This window comes from Gossypium arboreum, chromosome 10, assembly GCF_025698485.1.
Source record: "Gossypium arboreum isolate Shixiya-1 chromosome 10, ASM2569848v2, whole genome shotgun sequence".
NCBI classification, from domain to species: domain Eukaryota; kingdom Viridiplantae; phylum Streptophyta; class Magnoliopsida; order Malvales; family Malvaceae; genus Gossypium; species Gossypium arboreum.
The window spans coordinates 119,015,201-119,042,247 of NC_069079.1; the positions used below are offsets into that span (position 1 = coordinate 119,015,201).

The 27,047-nt window shown below is 31.6% G+C and overlaps 2 protein-coding genes across 3 annotated transcripts; one reads left to right on the plus strand and one right to left on the minus strand.

Annotated features, from left to right (window-relative positions):
- Positions 1-1,382: 1,382 nt before the first annotated feature.
- On the plus strand, positions 1,383-3,138 carry LOC108488751 (cytochrome P450 CYP94D108-like). Its single transcript, XM_017793034.2, has one exon. It carries the CDS (start codon positions 1,509-1,511, stop codon positions 3,012-3,014), a length of 1,506 nt encoding a protein of 501 aa, XP_017648523.1. The 5' UTR covers positions 1,383-1,508; the 3' UTR covers positions 3,015-3,138.
- A 17,031-nt stretch (positions 3,139-20,169) lies between these two features.
- Positions 20,170-26,579, minus strand: LOC108489609 (proteinaceous RNase P 1, chloroplastic/mitochondrial). 2 transcript variants are annotated; one of them, XR_008271650.1, is made up of 7 exons: positions 24,952-26,579; positions 23,952-24,041; positions 22,926-23,095; positions 21,140-21,260; positions 20,716-20,784; positions 20,330-20,494; positions 20,170-20,237 (listed from the first exon to the last, which is right to left on the minus strand). XR_008271650.1 is itself a non-coding variant. In XM_017794273.2 (6 exons), exons 1-6 carry the CDS (start codon positions 26,125-26,127, stop codon positions 20,393-20,395), a joined length of 1,728 nt encoding a protein of 575 aa, XP_017649762.1. In that variant the 5' UTR covers positions 26,128-26,579; the 3' UTR covers positions 20,170-20,392. The 2 variants fall into 2 exon arrangements, 1 of the variants encoding a protein (XP_017649762.1); XM_017794273.2 differs by having other exon boundaries at positions 20,170-20,494.
- Positions 26,580-27,047: the final 468 nt, after the last annotated feature.

A 27,047-nucleotide genomic window follows, 5' to 3' on the forward strand; every position in this document is an offset into this window, starting at 1 on the left:
AAAGCTAAAATAGTTTTTTTTTTCTTATTTCTTGTCTCGAGATAACCTAAAATCAGAGCTAAATTAAGAAAACAGAAGGCCTATCTATTCATTGTCTTGAGACACATTGAAATTCTATGATTTGGGTTTGGAATTGAGTCCTAACTCTGTAATTGACCCCGTTAAACCCCTAAATACATAGAACATGGTTGATTGGCATTCACTTTAATCTCTCAATGTGTGTGGGTAAGAACGTGTGGTAATTTTATTATTTTTGAATATCAAGTTAATCAATGATACGAATTGAAATGGTCTGAGTTGCTCCAACAACGTGATGTGATGTCACACATCTGGATCCAATGATTGGGTTGGGTGTGAGGTATCACAGTATAAAAAAAAACTATTTAAAGAAATCTACAATTTAACTAAATAATGGTTTTTTCTAAAAATAACAGTAGCTTTTTTATTTGAGAAAATTTTCTAAAAAGATGGTTTTAAAAGTAGGTAAGGTTGTTAAATAATTTTAGATAAATTAAAAGTCACTAATATCGAATTTACATTGAGTAATAATTTTTAAAATGGGCTTTTAAGGGTTAATTAAGTTTTAGCTTAGTTGACATGAACATTATTATTAATGTAAAAGGTTTCGGGTTAATGTGCGTTTTATTTTTTTATTTAAGGGTTGAGGAGAGATTATAAATAATTCTTGCACTATTGATATTTGATTAACTTGCCTTGTTCAACATAAGTTAAAATATATTGTCAGTCTTTATCCTTCTACAGAATTTGAGATTTAAATCCATATACTTTAAAGTTGAAAATTCAATCATCTTACTTTATCAATTTGAAAATCGTAATCCAATTATTATTATTTTTTGTTAAAATTGTCAAATTAACATGTTTTTTTGTCAATCGCATACAACGTTATACGAGGACAGTCAAATTAATATACTAAGTTGACAAACTTTGATAAAAAATACTAATAAGGTTACTGATTAGATTGGTGATTTTAAATTAAAAAAATCAGAAGACTTAATCTTTAATTTTTTTGATATAGCTACAAGTGTTATTATCATTTTTATGATTTGAGCGAACTAAAATAATATTTAGATAAAATTCTCTCAATAATATTTACTCTAGTATTTGAACTTCATTCAAATGTCAGGGAAGAAACTTATTTCCATTTTCTCCAACCAGTTTTGATTAATCTTTAATTTTTCAAATATATAAATTAAATTGATTAAAATAGATCATATTTTAACCTCAAATTGTATAATATAGATAAGTTACAACTTGCATACAAAGGTAGCGTTCACAGTAACTCTCAACCTGCTTCATGTAAAAAGTAGGAAAGGTTCCCCCAAGGGCAGCTATTAGTGACAGTGATCCCTTTCCTATATATCAGTTCAAAAACTATTGTGATTCGGTGATCTATCCCCCATTTCCTCCACCATCCAATCCCCACAAACCAACAAATCTTATCTCTTCACTCAATATCTCCCACCTTTTTCCTCTCTCAACCTCTACCCATGGCAATGGACCTCTTTTTCTCAGTACAATCTTTACTACTCCTTTCTCTTATCTTTCTTTATTCTTACTACTGTTTACACCATAAGAAGAAGGGTAATGATCAAGGGTTCAAAACCTACCCCATACTCGGTGCCTTGCCTGAGTTTTTGAGGAACCGACATCGGTTCCTTGATTGGACGACCGAGATTTTAATCCGGTGTCCGACCAACACTGCTGTTTTTCGTCGTCCTGGTAAGATCCATGGGATCATTACTGCCAACCCTTTGAATGTCGAGCATGTTCTCAAGACCAACTTCGAGAACTATCCCAAAGGGGAACGGTTCATTTGGCTTCTCAAGGACTTCCTTGGGCAAGGTATCTTCAACTCCGATGGTGATTTATGGAAGATTCAAAGGAAGACAGCTAGCTACGAATTCAACACCAAATCGTTACGTAATTTCATCATGGACAACGTCAGGCTCGAGATTTCAACGAGGTTGATTCCGGTCTTGAACAAGGCTTTGGAAACGAATCAGGTACTTGATTTACAAGAGGTTTTGGAGCAATTCGCGTTTGATAATATATGTAAATTGGCTTTCAATGTGGACCCTGGTTGTCTCGGCGGCGATGGAACATCTGGTTCCGGTTTCATGCGTGCCTTTGAGGAGGCTGCCACGCTTAGTTCCGGTAGGTTCATGTATGCTTTTCCGTTTTTATGGAAGATAAGGAAGATTTTCAACATGGGATCGGAGAAAAACTTGAAGAAATCAATCGAAATCGTTCACGAATTCGCAGATAACATCATAAAAACACGATTAGAATCCAAAGACCAAAGCAAAGACGAAGATTTACTATCCAGGTTCATTACAAGCTACGACAATTCACCTCAGTTTCTCCGAGATATAATCATAAGCTTCATATTAGCGGGCCGAGACACCACATCATCAGCTTTGACTTGGTTCTTTTGGCTTCTATCACTAAACCCAAACGTTGAAAAAAACATAATAACCGAACTCGAAACGATTCGAACCCGAAACAGGAAAAACATCGGAGACGGATACACATTCGATGAACTACGAGACATGCACTATCTACACGCAGCGCTTTCAGAGAGTTTAAGATTATACCCACCAGTTCCTGTCGACACAAAAGCTTGTCTAAACAACGACATACTATCAGACGGGACATTTATAGGGACTGGTTGGTTTTTCACTTACCATGCGTATGCAATGGGGCGAATGGAAGCTATATGGGGCAAAGATTGCAATGAATACTTGCCTGAAAGATGGCTTGATGAAACTGGGAACTGCAAACAAGAGAGTCCATTTCGATTTCCCATATTCCATGGTGGACCAAGGATGTGTTTAGGGAAAGACATGGCGTATATTCAGATGAAATCGATTGTAGCAGCAATGTTGGAAAGGTTTGTGGTAGAGGTACAGGGGAGTGACAAGTGTCCTCAACACTTGTTGTCTTTAACTCTTAGAATGAAAGGTGGGTTACCAATTAGGGTCAGGGTAAGATGAGTGGACTGTTTCTTTTTTTGCCTTTTTTTTATATGTTCTTTAGCTTATTTTTCGTTTTTCCCTCTTATAATACTATTCTGATAGAATGAGTATGATGAAAAATAAAAAATGAAAAATATTGATATATTTGGTAGGAATATTTTCATCCATTACTTATTGAGACAAAATGATAAAAGATATATAAAAATTTTTAAAATTTATAGTGATATAAATAAGTATGTTTTTATCCATTAGAATGAAAAGTTGATTTTTTTATTTTTATTCTCTTTTATTTTTACTATCTGCTTTCATTTTATTGATATATTTTTATAAATCATATGTTGAGTTTTTAGACTTTATAAGTAAGTTAAGAGTTTGATAAATGTACTATAATGTTTAGAAAAAATAATTATTTAAATAAATGCGACAGTTAGTTGTCGTACCCTCAACCTATTCATTGACGGAGTGGCTATGTATCAAATAATTATCCTATTTTTATTAGAATAATATTTGGTATATTATTGACAGAGATTTTAAACTCCACAAACGACAAGTATCTTATAAGAGTTAATAAAATATTAAAAGAATAAATATTTTAAAAAACACATGACACTTTTTTACAACTGCTTGTGGAATAAAAATATATAATGGTAATAAATCAAATATTAACTCTTTTCATTTATTCAATAGAGATAAAATAAATAATAAAATAAAATATTTTTAAAAAGTATAATATTTTATATTTGCATTTTATTTCTCTTTTCTTTATTTTTATCTATTAAGATGAAAACTATCATTCCTTTTTCTCTCTTCATTTTTCCTATTAAGCATTTTTAATTTTTTTCTCTTGCATCCCTAGAATGGCTAGATTTTAAAAAAATTAAAAGAAATGGACATGTTGGATTGAATCAAAATATCTCTTATTTTATGCTGAACATATTAAAATAAAGGAGGAGTTCTATCAAGTTGTAATAGGATCAATTTGTTTACACTAGAATATTAATGGTTGGAAATTAGAATATGGATGAATTTGTAGTTTGTTTTTTATTATAATGATGAACTCACTTCAAGTTGTTACATAAATTTTGGTTTGGTATAATCATATACATAAAATTTTAATTTTAATTCAATTGTATATTTTTAAAAAATAAATACATTAATTTATTTATATATTAGATAAATATAATTATTTATGTATATAATATGTAAACGTAAAATGGTTAGATATTAATAATTATGTTAGGCCAACAACCTCTTAGCCAGTAGTAAGAGTATTATGTTGAAGGCATGAGAGCTTGAGTTCGATCCCAAGCAATCCTATTCCCTCTCCAATTATTAAAAAGTAAAATAAAATACTAATAATTATGTTAGTGATTTTTGAAAATTGTATTAAATAAAAAATTCACATATAAAATTACATAAAATCTAAATTTATATATAACATTATACATTTAATCAAAGTTAGATAACGTTTACCCTTTTATTTTTTAATTAATTCATATTCTTTTTAAGAATAATTCAATTGAGTTAGATAACGTTTTATATATGAAGTGGTTGTTTCTTTTCGTGGACGACATTGAAGGTCACATATATATGGTATTTGCGAAATTATTTCTTTCGAAAATCCCCCAAAGATGGAAGGGTGTAGAGGAATGATTTTGATTGCTAAAATGCCGAAATCTATTTTAGGAGAGATATTTTGCCAAAAAAATGAGATATTCTTCACTGAGGAAGTTAGAGGAGGCCACGTATATATCTATTTAGATTAGAAAGAAAATCTATGATAAGACATAAAATAAAAATTTAAATGCGTTACTGGTGGTACAGTTAATTCAACGACATTTTGAGATTAATTATACTCTACATATTTTAATTAAAGATAATTTTAACTTGATAAATGAGGGATGGTTGACCGAAATTAAATACATTCATCGTGAAGAAAATAGTTGCACGAGCCACTTGGCGAATTTAGTTCTAAACATCAAGAGAAGTCTAGATCGTTTTAATATGCCGTCGACGAGTCTAGAACCCTTACTCCATAACAACACTTATAGAAAGAGGTAATTCGAATTTAGTTTCCTTATTTCCTTCTTTTGTACAAAATAAAATTTAATATGAAATCTCAATTATTGAAGAAAGAATACTTTATTATTCAATTAAAATTTTATTTCACCACAATAAGAATGATAAATATCCTATGCTATGTAGGGTGTTACAGCTTTCATATAGCTGCCATTTTATTTATTTATTTATTTTGTGTTTTAAGTTATAACATAAATTGAAAAAGAGAGTTAAATACAGTTTTTGAATTTGGAAATTATTTTCATTTTTTTTTGCTTATATTAGTTTACTTATAACTTTTATTAATTTGATCTTTTAAATTTATGTGATGATTTGGTATTATGAGATTATATCATATCATCATACATTGATAATAAAGCTTAAATTTAAATTTTAATGTTAAAAGATTAAATTAAAATTAAATTAAAACGACAAGTGAAAAGATGAAATCCAAAAAGTTATCAAATTTAAGAAATGAATGTTACGTTATTCATTAGGTTGTATGAGTGTATACAACTATCTGGAACGTGAAATGCATGTATGTTATGAAATCTTTTGTTGTTAAAATAATAATTTAATATTATAATGTAGTATAAAAAATTATGTTAAATTATTTATATTTAAAATATTAATAAAATAAATATTATTTTTAAAATATATAAAAAGGTAATAATTTATAAATATATTCAAACCCGTAAAATTTAAATAAACATAAATCGTTATCTCGATTCATGAAGCCTGGTCAAATACCAAGTTTGTGAATTTTCTAGTCGAGAGAACTCCTTTGAAAATTATCCACAACGATGGAAGGGCCTAGGGAGTAGAAAGATTATTTTAAATTCTATAAGGCCGAGAATTAGTTTTTGTGAATAAGATAAACTCTGACAACTTCTCAAGTATAAATTGATGGCTAAATAAATTAGAGGATGGATCAAAATCCTTTTTATGATGATATATCGAGCAAAGGGTTTTACTTTTGTGATACTAGCAGATGAGATGTAACACCTTAAACTCGGCCTAGACGTCTAGATCAAGTCCAGAGAATTATATTATTGATACTAAAAATATTTCATTTATAATGTAGTCAAAATGAACCATTCATCACATAATATCTACCATAGCAATTAACTAAGTATATAATCCTCCCAAACATTATAATATCATAGAATATCGAAGTTCCTAATAGTAGTATTTAAAAGAAAGATAAAAGTTTGACCTAGTTCCTGTGGCGTCGACCTGTTCAAGTCTGAGAACCACTTGAAATCCAATCAATAACAAAATGGGTTGTAAACTCAATGCATAAAAGATGTTTGTTTAATTAGAATACATTTATCAGATAATTCCCAAATCCCAAGATTCGGTTTGGTAACAAAAGCAATTTCAGTTCAGATTCAGGATAGATCAGTTACATATACAAAAGCAATTTCAGTTTCATATGCAGAACAAATCAGATTCAGATACAAATGTTCCTACCTTCATCCGCTACACACCATCTTCGGCCATCTCAACACACCATTAAGGGCGTTAAATGCTCAACCAACCCTACACACCGTAGAGTGTCTGTCTGGCATGTTTACAGAGACGCAGCTTAGCTGCTAGATCGAAATGCGACAAAGCGTCAGATTCAAATTTATACGCATTGTGGCTTAGCCACTAATTCAGAGTAGATTACTTTATTCGTCACAATATCTCAATCCACGCAAATGCAGAGTACAATATCCACAATATGTGTTCAGTCATTCTAAATTATTTCACAATTAGATAATACATTGCAATATCAGAAATAACTACCACAGTACACATACATTTATATTATTCATATGTTAGTCACAGAGCATTAGAGAGTTCTCGTACAATCAAATTCAGATCATTCATACATTAAGGAGGTCAATATTAGTGTTGGGAAACACTCACGGTCCCAAAAACAGGATTCAGACCCTATTTATATGCCACACGACTTGGACACACACCTATGTCCTTGGCCGTGTGGCTCACACGACTTGGACACACGCCCGTGTCTCTACCAATGTGACTCACACAGCTTGCGCGCACGCGCATGTCCTTGGCCGTGTGGTCCTAAGTCATAAATAATCAGTTACACGGCTTAGACACACGCTCGTGTCCTTTGCCCGTGTGAACCCTACACTAACATAGTCATGCATGGCCTAGACACACGCCTGTAGGCCTTGCCCGTGTGGCCCCAAATCGATGAACAGTGAGTTACACGGCCACCCATACGGCCTGGCACATGGCCATGTTTTTCGGTGACTGAAATTCACAAAATGAGGTTTTCGGCATGCACCTAAAATAATTTTGATGCAGAAACGACGTAAGAGGATTCCAGAACCTTGCATGTAATAGAGGAAACCGGACTAACGCGGTGAAGGAACGTCTCTCTAAGATCCTCGTACAACAATCACACAACTGGCGTAACAAGCAATGAAAGAATTCCCAATTAACGCAGAATCAAGTATAGAAACAAGCAGAAAGGATAAAAGAAAAGAAAGAAGAAAAACAAGTACTAGAAAAAAAATAAAAGGAAAAGGACGATAGAATTAATCTCAGAATGATTTAAGTTAACCACCAACCAGCTTTCAAGTGTTTAGCAAAAAAATATTTCCCTATCATATACTTTGGGATTCAAACATAGAACCTAACGGAATGCAAATGCTTAACCAATGAACCAACAGGCTCATTCTTAAGATAATTTTACACTAACTTGAACTTAACTATATAATGCATGATTAACGGTTGTTTTTAAAATAACAAAACTTTTAATGATGCGACTCGAACTCCAAACCTTAAACACAGTAATAGAACACAGAACCACAAATACAAAGATTTAATTACTATAGATTCTCACAACTAAATCCTCAAAATTTTGGGGCGTTACATGAGAAAATTCTCCCAAAAGTTGTCTAAATTGGTGGAAAGGGCAAAATTAGAAAAATTTCTAGGGGCTAAAAGTAAATTGTAATTTTACTGTAGTAAAAATATAATTTCATCATTTTACTAGATTATAATTTTAAAGGATTAAATTAAATTTTTATATTTTTAAGAGGTCAAAATGTAATTTTACCTTTACTAATTTAAACTTTTAAAAATTTTAAAAGGCCTAAATAAAAAAATTTCTATTTTAAGGAGATCGGGCCCTACCAGCCCCCTAATTTCCCCCCTGGTGGAACGGTTTAGAGGAATGAATTTCAATATTACAAGATTTAAGTGTCATTCATTGCTAATTTCAATATTACACGTTTGGGTTTATATATATTTATATTAAGTGTTTTTATGGAGTATGATGTTACAAGTCAATCAAAAGCTAATTCATTTAAAAATATTACTAAAATACTCATTATATGCAAAGTAATGGCTTGTTTGATAAGCAATTGAAAATATAAATCAACAGAAAATGGATATTTTAAGTGATTTAATTTTTTAACTATGTTTGATAATCCATAATAAAAAGCAAATAATAGAAATTTTCAATGAAAAGTGTGGAAAATGATAAGTAGCAAAAGTAGATAAAAGCTACTTATCACTTAATAAGTTGAAAATTTTCAATTCTTTTTATTTCATTTATTTTAAAATTATCCTTTAAACAATTTACCTTTAAAATTTTAAAATTAATTTTATCAAATAGTTCAATTATAGTCCATACTTAAGTTTAAGAATTATATCAAATAGATTTTATAACTTAAATTAAGTACTTAATTTTTCAGTTTAACAAACAACACCTAATTTATGTTATTATGAAGGTGTAATAAAAACTTAATCATATAGTAAAATTTGAAACTCGAGAAACAATGGAATTTAAATAATTAACTTGACCATTTCAACTAAATGTTTATTTGATTTTTATATAAACTTTTAATAAATATATTTACTATATAATTTTTTAACCCACATCGTGGGTGTGCCGTAATTTAGCATCGAATTAAAGATTTTAATAGAGGTGCCAAACGAGCGAGCTTTGGTAGAGATGGAGGAAGTCCTTGACCTTGAGGACTACAATGGAAACAAAAGTCAAGGTTGGAATGGCTTCAATGTGGAGATTGAAATACTAAATACTTTCATAGTAAAACCCTTGATAAAAGAACGCAAAATCCTACAGGTGTGTTAAAACTTAGTAATGGAGAGTGGTGCTTTGAAGAAGAGACTCTAAAAAATGAAGCTACCTCTTTTATTTCAATAAGGTAGAGGGCCCTCGAGAAAATTTCCACTCCATAGCCTCTTCCTTACACTTCAACTAGAAGATATGTTGATATTGCAATTTGAGTAGGGTGATAATGGAACTAAATGGGTGTTAGAGATGGCCCCTCTGAAGGCATCGAGAATCGTGGGTTACATGCTCAATTTCATGAGAGTCAGTGGTATACTATTAGTGCTTCAGTTTCTTTGTTGGTGAAAAAAGTGTTCTAAAGTGAATGGTTGGAGCCCTTTTTAAAATAGAACCTTATTGGGGTTGTTTCCGAAAGTTCCTAGTCCAGAAGACTTCACTCAATTTAGACCTATCAATTTGTGTTCAACGCTCTATGAACCGTAACTAAAATATCTGCAATCAACTTAAATGCATCATGCCTTATATTAGTGCTCCAAATTAGGTCAGCTTTATATTAGACAAGAGCAAATAGTTTATTCACCAGCTGTTGATAAATGACTTATGCATTTTTCAACCCAAAAGATATCATCTTATAATAGAACAACCCGTCTTTAGTGATGAAAGTTGTTTTTTTTCTATCATTCAAATCAATAAAAATTTGATTATATCCAAAGAAAGTGTCTATGAAGCTCATGAAATCATGTCCAACCGAGTCCACTAACCGATCAATGGAAGGCAATGGACTATCTTTGGGGTAGGCTTTGTTCAAATTTGTGAAGTCCACACACATTTGCCATTTGTTTCTAGGCTTAGGCACCATTACTACGTTTGACACCCAGCCCGGGTAGGTGACTTCACGAATAAACCTAGCGATTAATAATTTATGCACCTCTTGTATTGTCGCCACTACTATTTCCGAAGAAAACCATTTTTTTTTTTTTACTGGTCGAACATGGGAGTTCACCCCCAAAGGATGTTGAATAAGGAAGTATGAATACCGGGCATATTAGCAGCCAACCAAGCAAAAACATTCTTATATTAGTTAACGACCTGAATTTTAGTGGTGTCAAAAATATGATTTCAAAACCCAATTTTTATAAACCGAGTCCTTAAAGACGAAATATAAAGGTTAATGAAACTGTTAAGAAAATATATTGAATTTTGATTTAGTAATTCAACGAAGAAAAAGTAATTAAAGCTTAAGGATTAAATTGTAAAAATTTAATCATTCTTGATTTTTAATTTTAAAAAAGCTTGGAAGACTTAGATAACAATTATCTAAAGGACCAAAATGGTTACTTTAACCATTTTCCATCATTAATTAGTGGAATATGATGATCCACTTTGTTTAATTAATAGTTATTTAAGAATAGTGAAATCTTAATTAAACCAATTAAATAAGCTTAATTAAAATCTAAACCAAGTATATATACTTGAGATAGTGGAATGAAAGATGAAAGAAACATTCTCTTCTTCATTCTACAGTCCACAATTGAAGAAAAAGAAAGAAAGAAAACCTTCAACCATTTAAACATTCGGCCACCTATTCAAGTAAGTCCCTAAACTAGTTTTTTATTTATTTATAATTTTTATAGATTTATGATCATAGGATTTTGATTTAGCTAGACCATGTATAAATTTTTTCAATTTTTAAGCTTTTATAAAGTTACCATTACAGATATATAACACCCTTAACCCGTATCCGTCACCGAAATGGGGTTACGAGGCATTACCTATCATTATACAATTCTGAACAGACTTTCATTTCAAAGACTTTCATTTCAAAGTTAATCATCTAATAATTTTTTTTTAATCTTTTATTTATCTAACTAAAATACTTTGATTCTATAATTCATAATGTTATTCAATTAATACAACCAAATAATCATAAGAACCAAATGTTAAACATGTAACCAAATATGTTTCATTTCACATGCCAAACATATGTGTTTACTTAACTCAAGCATACATATATCAATCCATTTCACATAAGTAATAGAATACATTATAGCATTTGTTTACCTCAATACAACATTTGCATATCATAAATACATATAAGTAATATTCCACTTAACATATGCCAAATATTACTTTATTGCAACTTTTATAATGCACAAAATATTCAAACCATATTACACTTCAATCCCATACCAAATAAAAATCATACCTAAATAGAACTCACAAAACCAATTACATTTGATCACATCATTTTGACTAAACCGGGCATAAATGCATCATGTAAAGTTCATATTACCTATTTGTTTTACCACTACAAATTTTACTATTCATTTAGTCATTTATTTCAATGCATTAACCGAATGTTATAAATATGCTTGTTAATCATGTTATGTTCAAGGTTACATTTTCTTTATTTTTCCCTATCACTTCATATGCATATATCCTATCATGGAAATGAATTATTATACATATACATATACAAATGCCGAATCATAATTAGTTCATAACCATCACTTACATTTTATCACCTAACCAAAAAAAAAAACAAATATTTTTACCCAAACACAAAACTTACATACCATGAGACAAATATATCAAAATATCTCTTACCATGTTCGGACATAATTAACTATTCATCGATGCTAAATCACATGTAATTCCTTAACCGAAATTAACAATCAAGTTCACATGTATATTTTGTCTATGCATAACCATAACCGAATCAACCATAATTTCATCCAAAATCATCAACCATTTCCAAAGCATATAACACATATAAGCTTATCTAATGTTTCATATTCTCACATAACATATTAGCCATTTTCGCATGGCTTAATATATACATACTTCAAAATTTACCAAAAACAATCTAGCTTATACATGCCATAGGTTCAAGTGTAAACTTATCAAATACCAACAATGATCGATAGTGTGATGAACTTTGCTGATGATCCTCGAGCTCATAACTAGATCTCAAAATCTATAAAATAGAGGCAAACATAACACACATTAAGCTATTTAAGCTTAGTAAGTCATAAGCAAACCTATAACTCAAAGACATTATCAACTTAAGTTAACCAAAACCAAGTTATAGTCACATTTAATCTCAAACTTACAATTTCATAAATAATATATACTTTCATACATAAATGTTACCTTGGCCAAATGCTCATATAATTATATTAACAAAATATCATTCAACTTTCAAAGCCAAAATGTCATTATATAACCAAGTATACTTACACTCATATACACAACTCATGAATTAAAATATAACATCATATACATACACTTATTATATGGCGAATATACATAACCTTATATACACATATTCAAGAATCATTTAAAAATATTCATATTATTTATTCAAAAGGCGAATACACTTTCCATATTCACATACATTCTTTATTTACATCATACATGATTTGCAATAAATATCAAGTAACTTACTTACCTTATTTCAAGTAGGTTGTTAAATATGACTACTATTTTCAGTCAAATTTGAAAAATAGTCTTTCAGTTAAACTCTATTTACTTGTTTCAATCAAACACTGATTAGTTTAGATTATTTTACTATTATTTGACTTATGAATTTAGCCTATAAATAGGCTCTTTTACAACCTTAGAATATATACCCATTAGAGATTAGAACTCATAACACATTTAGAGAATTTTGTATTTACGTTTTGTGGGTTCTTTGTTTTCGGGTTTTCGAGGTTTAATTTTTATCTCCATCTTTTGTACTCTTCGTTCTTTTGCCATTATAATAAAATTATCTTTGCCCGTGGTTTTTTATCCTCTTTAGAGGGGTTTTTCCACGTTAAATTTGTGTGTTCAATTTCTCAATTTATTCTGCTATTTTCTTGTTCGTTGCTTAATCGGGTCGAAATCCTAACAAGTGGTATCAGAGCTAGTTTAATTTTTATAGATCAGCCCATTCAGAGATAGTAACAACAAGGTTTGAAATTGAGAAGTTCGATGGTGAGACAAATTTCAATCTGTGACAAGTTCGGATGATGGCAATTCTAGTTCAATCAGGCTTAAAAAAGGTTGTTATCGGGAAAAAGCCTGAGAATCTAAATAAAACAGAATGGGAAGAGCTTGATGAAAAGGCTTTATCTGCAATCTAGTTGTGCCTCACGAATACGGTATTGCAGGAGGGATTGATGGAGAAGACCTCATTTGCCTTGTGGAAAAGGTTAGAAACTCTTTATGCGACTAAGTTTCTGGCTAACCGTTTAGTGTTGAAACAATGTCTATTTACGTTTCGCATGAACGAAGGTGAGCTTCTTAGAAATCACATCAGTCAATTCATTACTCTTTTAAATGATTTAAAGAATGTTGAGGTTCATATTGGCGATGAAGATCAGGCTATGCTATTATTGTGCTCTTTACCCCCTTCATACAAGTCTTTCAGGGAGACCCTGATTTATGGCAGAGACAAACTCTCGTTCGAAGATGTGAAGGGTCATTTGTTGAGCAGAGACAAACTCGACAATGATCTTCATTTGGATAGCAAGACAGATAGGCAAGCTTCCGTTTTGGTAGCATCAAAGAAACGATATAAAAGGTGTCGCTATTGTAAAAAGTTAGGTCACGTCAATGCAGATTGTTATAAACTGTGAAATAAAAAAAGCTGCTGAAAGTATCGAGGAAGATGTAGCTGGTGCTAATTTGGCCGATGGAAATGGGGATGATTTCTTGTTAGTGTCAACAAGTGATAACACCAAGCTCACGTCCAAGTGAATCCTAGATTCAGGATGTTCTTTCCACATGTGTCCCAATAGAGAATGGTTCTCCACATACAGTTCGATTGAAGGTGGAGTTGTGCGCATGGGAAACGATTCATCTAGTAAGGTAATTGGTATTGGTACTGTTAAAATTAAGATACACGATGGGACGATTAGGACACTCTCCGATGTCAGATATGTACCTGATTTACAAAAGAATCTCATCTCCTTAAGTATTTTAGACTTGAAAGGATGCAAAATCAACATCGAGTCGAGCGGTATTAAAGTATCTCGTGGAGCTCTCGTTTTGTTAAAAGGAAAAGAACCGCATCTTTATATTCGGAAGGTTATACAGATGATGAGTGAAATCGGACGTCCTCGTCTGCTACTGAGTTGAAGTCAACTTGTTTGGAGCGGAGGCAACTTGGTCATAGGAGGGAAAATGTATGACTGTTTCGTTGAAGAGAGGTTCTTTTTTAGATGCAGGTTTTGAAAAGTTAGGGCACTGTGTTCGTGAAAATTAGACCCGGGTTAGTTTTGATTTGGCAGTGTACAAGTCGAAGGCTAGAAGTCTTCCAGTTTCTAAGCACAAATTCGACTCAGTTAATTCTCTGCATAGTTCAAGATAGGCTCGTGGCGGGCTTTGGCTAAGATGGTGTTGTGGAAATATGAGTCAAGGTGGAGATTTGTTAAATATGACTCCTATTTTCAGTCAAATTTGAAAAATAGTCTTTCAGTTAAACTCTGTTTACTTGTTTCAATCAAACACTGATTAGTTTAGATTATTTTACTATTATTTGACTTATGAATTTAGCCTATAAATAGGCTCTTTTACAACCTTAAAATATATACCCATTAGAGATTAGAACTCATAACACATTTAGAGAATTTTGTGTTTACGTTTTGTGGGTTCTTTGTTTTCGGGTTTTCGGGGTTTAGTTTTTATCTCCATCTTTTGTACTCTTCGTTCTTTTGCCATTATAATAAAATTATCTTTGCCCGTGGTTTTTTATCCTCTTTGGAGGGGTTTTTCTACGTTAAATTTGTGTGTTCAATTTCTCAATTTATTCTACTATTTTCTTGTTCATTGCTTAATCGGGTCGAAATCCTAACATAGGTAATAAGCTAACTCATACCTGGTCATTTTAGCTCGTTTTAGACATTCAATCACAACTTATCATTGCCCGATGAACCATTCGAAATTGGATAGAACACTCAGATAATCATATATATCGTACAATGCCAACGTCCCAGGTGTGGTCTTACATGTAATCACATATCGATGCCACTGTCCCAAATAGGGTCTTACTCGCATACATATATCGGAGTCACATATCGATGCTAACATATAAAACGTGGTCTTACTCGCACACATATATTGATGCAATGGTCTTACTCGCACATCACATATTGGAATCGTATGTCATGACATATGTATCCTAGCTATTCCTAAGGTTCACATGGGGCTTTCAGACGTCATAACTCGATCAAATCGAACTCGTAAACTTAATTCTTAAGCATATACACATTCAGTCATTAAGTATATAAAATCATAAAATTCAATTCAACATTTAAAAAACATATATATATATATTCAAAATTATTAACACTTATTTTCTTATAAACTTACCTCGGACGATGAAAATTGAAACAGGACGGCTAATCGACAACTTTAGTTTTCCCCTAATCCAAATCCAATTTCTTTGGTTCTTGATCTAAACATATTCAAATTAAACTCATTCAAACATATTTTCATTCAACTTAGTCAAAAACACATAAATGGGTAAATTACCATTTTACCCCTGACATTTCACACTTTTTACAATTTAGTCCAAATTGCACAAAACACAAAACATACAAAATTTGCACACACCATGCCCAGGTCGAATGTTCCTAGTGTTCATACAAGTCCATACATTTCATTTATTTTACATTTTAGTCCCTCAATTTATTATTTTTTCAATTTAGTCCTAATTACTCAAAATTATCAAAAATTTCAATACAAAACATGTTAATCCAAAACATATCTTTCATATTTCATCAACTAACATCACATAGCTCAAATATTCATCAATGGCATAAAAAAAATATTCATCAAAATAAAAAATTCAAGCTTGGGCTTTGTAGATAACATAACAACGATCTCAAAAACGTAAAAATTATCAAAAATCGAGCTAATTACATACCTTGATTGAGCTTAGCAATGGCCGAACATGAGAAAACCTTATTCTTTTCTTTTTCTTTTAAGTTTAGGCAAAAACAAACATTATGAAACCATATATTTATTTTTATGCTTTATTATAACATTATTATTTACCAGTTTACATTAATATTCTTTATAATTTAATAACTAAAACATATATATCAAGGATACAACCGTCCATCACTAATCCCAATGGTATTATTGCAACATAAGTACTTCATGAAATAAAGTCAACATCAATTTGGCCCTTTTACAATTAACCACCAAGTTTTCATTTTACGTGATTAAGTCCTTTTATTTAATCGGACGCTCAAACGACAAAATTAAAGCACGAAAATTTCACATATAAATTTACACATAATAAATACAAAAAATAATTTTAAAATATTTTTCTGACTCAAATTCGTGGTCCTGAAACCACTATTCCGAATAAGGTCCAAATCTGGCTGTTACAAGATAAATTGATGAATTAAGATTGAATTTGATAGATATTAAGCTTAGATCATGAAAAGGACTAAATTAGAAAGTAAATTGAACTTGTTAGATAACTTTGTAACATTAGGGACTAAATTGAAAAGTTACCATGAGATTATGCTATGAATAGAAAGTGTAAGGTCCCTAACGAAAGAATATGAAATCGAATGTTAGTCCGATGCTAGATACTGGGAAATATGCATATCCTGAGTATAGGGACGAAATTGAATAAAATGTAAAATATGAGGGTAACACACACATGACGAGGTCATTGGACAAAGCAGTTGGATGAATTGCTTTTGTAAAGAGTATACAATAAAGAGTTTTCAATCATGGTACTTCTTGTGGACTGACTCAATGATTAAGTAACTATGAATTATCGGAACGATGCTTCTAGACATAATTGCAATCATTAGAGCCTAATTATATATGTCTAATTGGTCCCTCTACTAGCTTAACAAAAGCTCGATTGGACTGCATTTTTATCAAAGGAAAATTCTATGACTTTGGGAATAATTTAATTGAATTGATTTATTCGGTGTGGAATTAAATTAGATGGTCGTAATAATTGTTCAACTAGAGAATTTGATTAAAGAATTTTCTTGAAAAATTAATTTGGAAAATCTAAGTGATTTTTGGAAAAATTAATTTTGATCAAGTAAAATTAAATTAATCAAAACAATTAAAATTAATATGATATTTTTGGAAATTAATTTTCAAGTCAGACAATTGGCCCAATAGATAATTGAACTTGAAAATTGGACCTAAAATCGTAAATTGGGCCCGAGAGCCCAAAACTGATACCAAGACCCAAAAATTGGTCTAACCAAGCCTGTTATGTGAAATTGGGTCGACGGTCCAACTGGTGGCTAGACTAGACTGGTCAGGTCGTCACTGACCCAGACCGAATTGGCAGCAACCGAACCTGCTTGGGGTGCCATAAGGGTGTTGCACCTGCATTACTAGACACGACAGTACCAGTGGCTACGACGGCAACGACCCTGTGGCCGGTGGGAGTTGGTCATCGATGGTTGAGTAGTGGAATAGTTACACTCCTACTGAGACTCTACCAGAGAATTTGATTTCAGATTAATTTTTTCAAAAAAATATTATTTTAATAGTTTAATATTAAATTTAATTTAATATTTATCTTAATATTATTTTGATAAGATTTAATATTAAATTTAATCTAATATTTATCGTGATAAATATTATATTAATTTAATATTAAAGTGATTAAGTTTAATAATAGTTGAACTTTCTAAACTCTCCCTATATAAAGAGAGCTTTGGATCATTATTTACACACTTGAATTCAATAGAAAATTGTAAAGCGAAAATTCTCTGAAGAGATTATTCTAGAAATTGCAAAATTACCCCACTGGTAATTTTTGTGAAAAATTTTCTGATTTGAAGCGAGCCTACACTCGGTAGACGTGAGCTTGAAGGTAACGAAGAAGATTACTCGGTTGAAGTGCTCATCCTAGACTAATTGGAAAGGTACAATTTTGATTAAGTGTTTATTACTTTAGATATCATAACCAATATCTTCTTTTGGAAAAAAATTTAAAACTTTAGTTTTTCTCTAAATTTATTTTTTGCTATATTTTCCAAACTCGATTTTCTAACATCATCACCTTGGGAGTATCATTTAGTACTCATAGTTCTATAATTAATTGCTCATTACGAGCATTTTGCAAATCCAGGTTGCGTTAACGTTCTTGTTGCTCCTAAAATTGGTGTTGCTGGGTCAAGAGTTGTTATTGCATAAGACATATTTTTTCTTGCATCTCACTAACTTACAATGAGACTCAGATTCTCGTTGCTATGGGGAAGTTTGATTTGAGGATGTAGTAACAGTAGCAGGTTGAGTCTACATGGTAAGAGTTGGTATATGGGATCTAAGGTCGAAGTATTGGTTGAAACTTGTGTATTTGGTTAGTTGATGAAACATTTATGGTAATAGCGAGGTTGGTCGTAATAGAAGGCAGGGGAATGTTAAGAGCAGTTAGGAATCGTTCTAGGGGAGTGAAAGTTGGGTTTTTTGTAGGGTGCCAAAAGAAGTTTTTGGCTTGAAAAGATCTCTTCATGGCTAGGATATTCACCATTCCCTTGAGAAGAAATAGTAAGATCCTTAAATTGCCTATGATTGGCAGGTTTGTGGGTTGAATCTTTCTGAATCTGAGACATGTTCGATCCAAGCTCACCGTTTCAATTATTGATACAAATACAACAAGGGAAGAGGTCAAGGTAGGGTAATAGAGGCCAGCTCACCTGTAGAAGCCAGGAGTCGAGATAAGGACAAGAGGACAGGTTGATCGAGAAGACAAGTGTTTAGAGTAACTTTACAGTGCTAAAAGGTCCATCCACTCTTCATTATTTTCTAAGGTATTTATAGGAGAGGTCCCATTGTACGTGAAGATGTCATGTTGGGATATACATTTAGGCCCATTAAAAGCATAATAAATAATCATTGGCACATATCATAGGACTCTAACGGTACAAGGTAATTAAGCCTAAATAGACTCTTTATTGCCTTGAAAGTGTGTTCACATTAAAGTAATATTCACCCTTAAGCCCAAGTAGATGGTTGCATTTGAGGTTGGACAAGTGATCATGCTTAGGAATTCAATGCGAAGTTAGCAAAGCTTTTTGGGTTGACACGTGTCCATTTGATGGAGGGATATAAAAATTTTCACAAGAAAATAAATATTAAATTAATATATGATGATAATTAATATTTTATTATCTTTAATGTAATTTTATTTAAAACATATTTATATTTAATTAATGATTTTATTATTTTAAATTAAAAATAAATTTCATTTATTAAAAGTAGTGACGACACCAAAGTAATGGCATTGACTCCTCAAATGGTAAACTTTCTTTTTAGTCCTAAAATTTTTGAAGATTTAAGTTAATATTAATGGTTAAGTTGTATTTTGGCCCATAAGATGGTAAAATTTCTTTATAGTCTCTTTAAAATTATAAAATAATATGTTAATACAATGATAAAATTACAGTTTGACCTCCCTTAAAATATAATTTAATCTTTGGCCCCTTAAAATAAATTTCTAGCTTTGTCACTAATTAAAAGAGATAATGATTATTCATGTCCTAAAAAAGTTGAAAGTATCATAGAGTCTTTGTACTATAAGTGAGATCCAATTCTACCTCATACTTAAAATGGATAAATTAGTCCATATGCATTAAATTAAAAAGCAAATTAATCCTCCTAAAAAATTCATCTATTTTTATTGTTAAAAACTAATATTTACATGTTAACATGAACTACATGTGAATCTATATTATTGATGTTTATTATTTATTATTTTGAATAATGTTGCTTTCTATTATTGATATGAATTAATATATAAAATACTTTAATTATAATTTAAATTTTATTTATTACAATAATATTTAAATTGTCAAATAAATTAATATATTTTAATTATATTGAACAATTTGAATAATAATTATTACTTTACACTAAATACAATAATAAAAATATATTATTTATCTAATGGACCCTACCACATTTGTTCATTATTTTACTAACATTTTCATTTTAAATATTTTTTATTTATTTTGTAAGATTCATTATATATATAAACAAGAGCTTATGCAAAAATAAAAAAGAAAAAGAAAAATCTTGGATCAACTAGTAATATATTCATAATAAATATTTTCTCAGCCAAAATCCTTCCATTATTCTTTTTCCTAGTTTTACAATAATAATTATTAGAACAAGAATTTGGAAACATCAAAATACATAAATTAAAAAAAAATTAAGTTAAATTGCAGCATCTAACCTTCAAAAGAATAAAATACATGTTTCCCTCTTTCAGATTTTCCACTTGCTTGTTCAAGTGCAGTCATGGCGTTTTCTTGCTTCTACAAGCACACAGCCATTGTCTTGGATTCAAAAGATCATCGTCTGCTATGCTAGGAACGTGCCAACTACCGCTTTCCGATTCCTACATTGAAATTAACAAACTTTTAATATGAAAATATAATAAATCCATAAGTATATTTTATTTGGTTGCTACTAAGGTTTTAATGTTAAATATAATAACTTATTCATAATATCATACATCAAATAAGAGTTAATTACTTTGTTTCCTTAACCAATAGAAACATGGCATCTTAAAGCATGAAATATCCAGTGAAACCCAAGGATTTAACCTGTCTCTCTCACCTGAATAACAATTGAATAAGGGGGTGGCATACGAAGCACAAGACCAGTCCTCGTCATAGATAACCGAACCTACAAATTATCAAGAAAATGAACATTATTTCATTTTTTTTACAAAGGTTAATAAATGAGATTGTTGGTTAAATATATTTCATTCTTACCAGTTAATCTTGAAATTGCCAATAGATATACAATATAGAAGAGGTTCTAAGTGGTTAGATTCAAATCCATACCTACTGAAAGTCGTTCTTAAGAGTGGCTACATGGACCAACTAGGCTCCTAATTCTTATATTTAGGGATTTCTTTTCAACAATTGATTGCTGCTTCTCTGACTATAATAACCACCTGAAGTGTGCGTGAAGCTAGTTTCGCAAAGTGTGCACTGAAATATAGAAGACAACATGAAGAGAGCGAGTGAGAGAATACCTGATGCTTCTCTTTCCATCTTGGAAAAAAGGAATTCCCTAATAATTGGAACAAGTGGTCCCTCATTTCATCATTTGTCACTAGTAAACACTTGCAACTAACAGCAGCATATAGCCAATACCTACAAAAATAATCATTCAATTGTCAACACTTCCCATAGTACAAGATTTTGTTTATTTGAGTTTTCAGTATTATATATCAGTATTTACTAGGAAAGTTTCAACTTCAATCCATAAGTTAAAAGGGCAAACCTATTTCGATCTCAAATTTTAAAACTAAATCATCAACAAATCAAACACAGCATTCAACCCTTGATGTATAGAAAACATCTTTCTAGTATATGTTAGTTGGTTAGCTCCTAGTTTGATACATGTAGCAATAAGTTTATGAAAAGAAAATAAACATAAACATATTTTTGAAATTATAACCAATGAATAGCTAATAACTAAATTTCCAAATAACTTTTATGACTTTGACATGGTGTGTTTTATTTAAGAAAAAAATGCATACTATATTTAAGTAAAGCTTCGTCCGACAAATCTAACACAATTGTTTGGGCAAAGCCAGGACCATAATCAATTCACGCCATTGCTGTCTATCACCAAAAGTTTAATACGATAATGCATTAAGTAGAATGCATTACCTGTGTTGAGTTTAGACATTACCTCAATGTTCTGAGGTATAAGCATTTGAAATTAAAAGTTTAATCTATGAATATCATAGCGAAGTTTTAAAGCACTAGCGATGGAGGATACTTCTAAAAATCAATAATATAGATACAAAAGCATAAATATGTTCTGAACTATATAAAAACACTCTAAACCTATTGAAGCAATTCATTTTAACAAAATCAAATGGAATGGATATTCCATAAAGTAAATGTCTGAATAATAAATAGGCCCAAAAGTAGTCTGCAGGTAAATGAGCTTACAATTTAACTTTTGCTTCAATCCCATCAGTAGACCTCAGCAAGTCTTCAATTGGTGCTAATCAAAAAACCTAAAGTTTATTTTTGCAAATGAACAATTTTTTCCCCTTTTCATTTTCATTTAAAAACGATTGGATTAGCATTCAAACCAATAAATTTAACCAAAATGATGCCAGTCAACTTCAATTAACAAATCACTTAAATAATTTGGCATTTCTTTCTAAGTTGTTTCCATTAGCTTAAGACTTATTATAAAACACAAGAAGAGCATAAACCTCCCTATAATGCTTATGCCTCACACATATCGATAACACCTAAACTTTGATGTGCCTAATAGCTGCCTCCAAGACATCACCCAAAAGGTAACAAGGTAGAATAATCAATTAAAAGCAACATAGCTACGGTTGTCACATAAATGGATAGTTCATTGATTGATAAGATGTGGCTCTGATTACACAATGAATATCTATAAGGTCTATAAGACAGAAAATGAATGGAAAGCAGAGCCACAATTGTTTGCAATATCACTCAGCTAAGGGTCATAAATGCAGATGATACTGGATGAAGGAAGACATACAGAGAAATGGAGATGGAAGGGAAAAAGATGGGCAATGCATGGGGAAGAGAGGGGAAATCTAATTGCAGATTTGATTAAGTGCATATTTTCAAGGAAATTTACATGAAAATACATGCACTTGCATTGACACCCCCCCCCCAGGCGGGCCCAAAAAAACAGATTAAGGAAAAGTAATAAAAAAAAAAAGCAGAAATTGAAATTGAAATACAAAAAAGAATATGACCATTTGAGGGGAATATATTGGGAGTTTCCCCGTTTGAGAATATGAAACAAGAACTTACCAATCATCATTTGATCCGTAAGGAGTAGCATAAAGCACCCCAGCCCTCTGCCACCTCTCTAACCACTTCCTCTTATTAGGATCCCGTGCAATCCGACTTCGATGCAAAATAATAAGTGGAGACCTTTTTGTTGGACTCATTTGTTGTAATTTATTTACAACATTTTTAAGCTACAACCACAAATAACAGTTAAAGACATCGTAGATCTATGTCTTGCATCAGTAATCATCTGTCATGATTATTTCTCTCGACCTCTATTCTTATGTAATATAATGCCAGGTACCAATCCATATGCTGCTCTTTAATCAGACTCATAACTCGTTTAGCCTCAATTAAAAAAAAAGATTAATTGTTTAAGAAAACATAATCATCAATGAAGGTAACATCTAAATTGATCCTAGTACAAATATGCAACATACATCCAACACTTCTACTTAAAATAATTAGGAAATATAGCAAGTACAGGTATCAAGATCTTGTTCTAAAATATATAATTTATCAACAAAGTTAAAGCAAAAATAATCAAATTTTAGAAGTGTGAAGTCAACTTTTACTTTTAATGGTAAGTGAAACAAAATCATTCATCTATTATAAAAGAGTATATACTGACCAAAATTCATTGTTCATAGTAGCATTAAACATGCAACATGATTTGTTTTCAGTAGAGAAGCAAGATCATCTAGCAAGATATATAAGAACCCTTTGAGATTACCTTTATTCTTTGTTATGAAAACATAATTTTCAGGGGAGAAAAACAATTTGGACACTATCCTGATTGATAATTATCTATGACTTAATGTAAAACAATTGATTTGATTTGATTTGACTTGACTTGACTTGACTTGACTTGACTTGATTTAAGATAAAATACACAAATACTTCAACAAAGAAATGGGGATGATGACATGGAAATATTTTGTTTATGGGGCAGAGGCCTGGCCAAATATTTCAGACAGATGATCTAAATCCATGATCTGTCTTGCTTAACATAAAACACATTATGCTTCTTGCAATAGCCCCCCTTACCTGGTTCAAATTGAAAGCTTCTGAGTTGATGAGAGCCACATTTGCACCATCTACAACTGCATCAAATGGTCCATGCTGCTGCAACCACTCCTGGATCAGTGCACTTTCTCATCAGCTATGTTATTATTGAGAACCACTTGAACTAAATATGAATCACTTGCCAAAAGCATACAGAAGTATGCAATGGCATCAGAAAAAAGTAAGTGGCATCAGAAAACCAGAGGAAACTCACTAGTAAGTTATGCTATTTGTAGCAAGCTGAGGACTAAAAATGAAATGCGATCACCTCTAAATGTTATTAGATTTGTTCACAACATTACAAAAACGGGCATGCCAAATTTTGAAACAATTCTGGTTTTTCCAGTACAGAACAGAAAATTACAGCTTTATATTCATGAAAAAGTGTAATATATAAAGCACTCAATCAGCTACCACAGAGGAGAAGTGAAATAGTATTGGAGAAGGATAAGCAAGAGAAACAATGGATGGGAGACAAAAAGACAGACTGGAAATTGGATGAGAACAAGGGGCAAAAGGAGAGAATCAAGGATAAAATCCCTATAATAAATCTCTTAATTAAGTTCATCATTCATCATTTACATAACACAACTGAAACTGAAGTAACATAAGCTTCTATAGCCTATAATCCCTGTTACTTGTTAAATTAACAGACTAACCAGTATAAATAACCTAAAAGTCCCTTCATTACATACATACATGCATACATACTTACAGACACAAACACACACACACGCACAAATCAAAAGAACACACCCAAAGGTTATTGCATGAACTTGTTCTCTCCAACAGTGTTTAAAATTAACAAATTTGCACATCGCTATCCAGTAGATTTTAAATGCCAAAACTTAAAAGTTTAAATGGCATCACAGGATAAGACAACAATGCAATTGCAATACTTAGAACAACTAGCAACAGAAACTCCCAATTTCTCAAAGTTATTATATCAGAAACTAGAAAACGATAAAGTTTAAAGACTTACCTGGAACTGAACGAAATCAGCTCTAACCTCTTTACTGCATGCTAATTCAGTTAATTTAGCAGCAAAATTCTCCGTCTCTTTTGGATCAATATCAATACAAACAAGCTTCTCACCACAGGAACGACACACACCATTCTCAGTCATTTCAGTCCTCACCACCCTCCATCTCCCACTTCCAAGCCACCCTAGCCCATGCCACCCTCCTCCTCCTCCTATAACTGCTTCCTTTATCTGCTTCACATCCCATTTCTCAGCCCCAACACTTGCAGCATCCTTTGATTTAAACCAATCCTCAACAACTTGAAGGGTTGATTCCGAGACTTGCCTCACTGAGGCTCGAAATCTTTGCAACATCTCATACACCTTGTCGGCCTTCTTCGTATTGATGCTAACTTTCAGAAGAGCCGAAAGCTCAGGCTCCTCAGGCGTCACCCCTGATTCAAACATATGAGCATCCACTTCATATGCTTTCTCTGCATTCCCTTTCTCACAGAATCCAAGCAAAGCCGGCCCGTATGACCTTAGTCTCGGCGGGATTCCAAGACTCTTCATCTGCTTCACCAATTCAAAAGCCATATCCGGGTCTTCCCTTGCTACTGCCAACCTTGCCATGCTTGTAAAAGTAGTCTCATTGGGAGAAACTTCATCTCCAACCATTTTCTGAAAAATCTCAAAACCCCTCTTCAGTCCTAATTCCTTCAACTCATTCAACTGACTCCCATCTCCACTCGCTTCACGAGCACACAAATAAAGCAACATATTGTAATGGTGAAGTTTCAGACTAACCCCATTACTGATGCTTTCATCATACAAACGAAGCGCTTCCTCAAGTTTGCCGTGCTTCGAGCACATATCAAGCTTAATTTTAAGCAGAAACTCAGGTGATTCCATTCGTGCTTTCTTCTTTGCTTTGTTGGTCATTTCATTAGTTCTACTACTACTAGACGCATTCAAGCCTGATTTCTTAGCAGTAGCAACCGCAGATAAGTTTCTTGTTTTATCAACAGCAAAGAAATTTACATTAACGTTCGAAATACTAACAAGTTTGGCAAATGAATTACAATGGCCAGCCTCAAAGATGCGAAAAGCGCGCCGGAAACCACGCCGGTAAAGTAAAGAAAATGGGATTTTATTAAACATTGAGAGTGAAGGGACAAAAGGGTTTACCTTTAACATCACTTTTTGCTTTCAAAAATGACAAATTTATAGAAATAGGAACGAAGTGAATAACAAAAAAACTATTATAGCTGCGAACACCATTGCGTTTTGGTGGACTACATGGATGCCAGTAAACTGTTCGATGAAATGATTGAAAAAAGGAGAAAAAAATGGTCGGGCTGGCACCAAGCGTGCCAGAAGTAGTAGATTCACAGGGCAAGAAAAAGCGAAACTTTAGGAATTTGAGAGGGATAAGGTGATGAAGACAAATACGCTGGCTCCAATCGGCAGCAGGTAGTTGCCGGAAGAAGTTAGGATTCTCGGGTGGAGAGAGGCGTCTAGAGGGTGAATTTAGAGGGAAGACGAAGAAAGAAGCCAGCTAGGATAAGCTTTTACAAGCCCATTATCCGGCCACTGTCACAGAAAAATAATAGTTGCCTAGCTTTAGACATGATAAAATATAATTTGATTTCTATAATTCGATTTAAAAGTACCTCAAGACTATATTTTGCTCTTTTATTAAAAATTAATAAATTAGTACATCCATAATATATTAAAGGGTAAATTAATTTTTATTAAAAATTTTATTTATTTTATTATTAAAATTGATATGACTGGGAAAATAACAATATGAATGTGCCTGTATTTTTATGTCTTATGTGCAAGGTTTAAATAGGGATTATTCTTATTTGTTTAATCTAGATCGCCAAGTAAAAATTTTAATAGAATCAAAATTATTATCAAATGATTTTTTATTCAATTATTTTAGTAAAATTAATTTTATATGTGATAAATCTTATAAATAATAAAATATATTTAAAATGAAAAGTTAGTAAAATAATGAACAAATGTGATATTGGTCATTATTTTTACAATAAATATTTTTAATTATTATATTTAGAGTAAAGTAATAATTTTATTCAAATCGGTGGACATAG

Bases quoted from the DNA above. Each gene is read 5' to 3' on its own strand.
- LOC108489609 (XM_017794273.2), bottom strand. From the start codon at position 26,127: ATGTTAAAGGTAAACCCTTTTGTCCCTTCACTCTCAATGTTTAATAAA. The intron at 24,042-24,951 runs GTAAGTCTTTAA...GCACTGATCCAG, and splicing joins CTGATTTCGTTCAGTTCCAG to GAGTGGTTGCAGCAGCATGG. The intron at 20,495-20,715 runs GTGAGAGAGACA...ATTTCAATGTAG, and splicing joins CTTATTCAATTGTTATTCAG to GAATCGGAAAGCGGTAGTTG.
- LOC108488751 (XM_017793034.2), top strand. From the start codon at position 1,509: ATGGCAATGGACCTCTTTTTCTCAGTACAATCTTTACTACTCCTTTCT.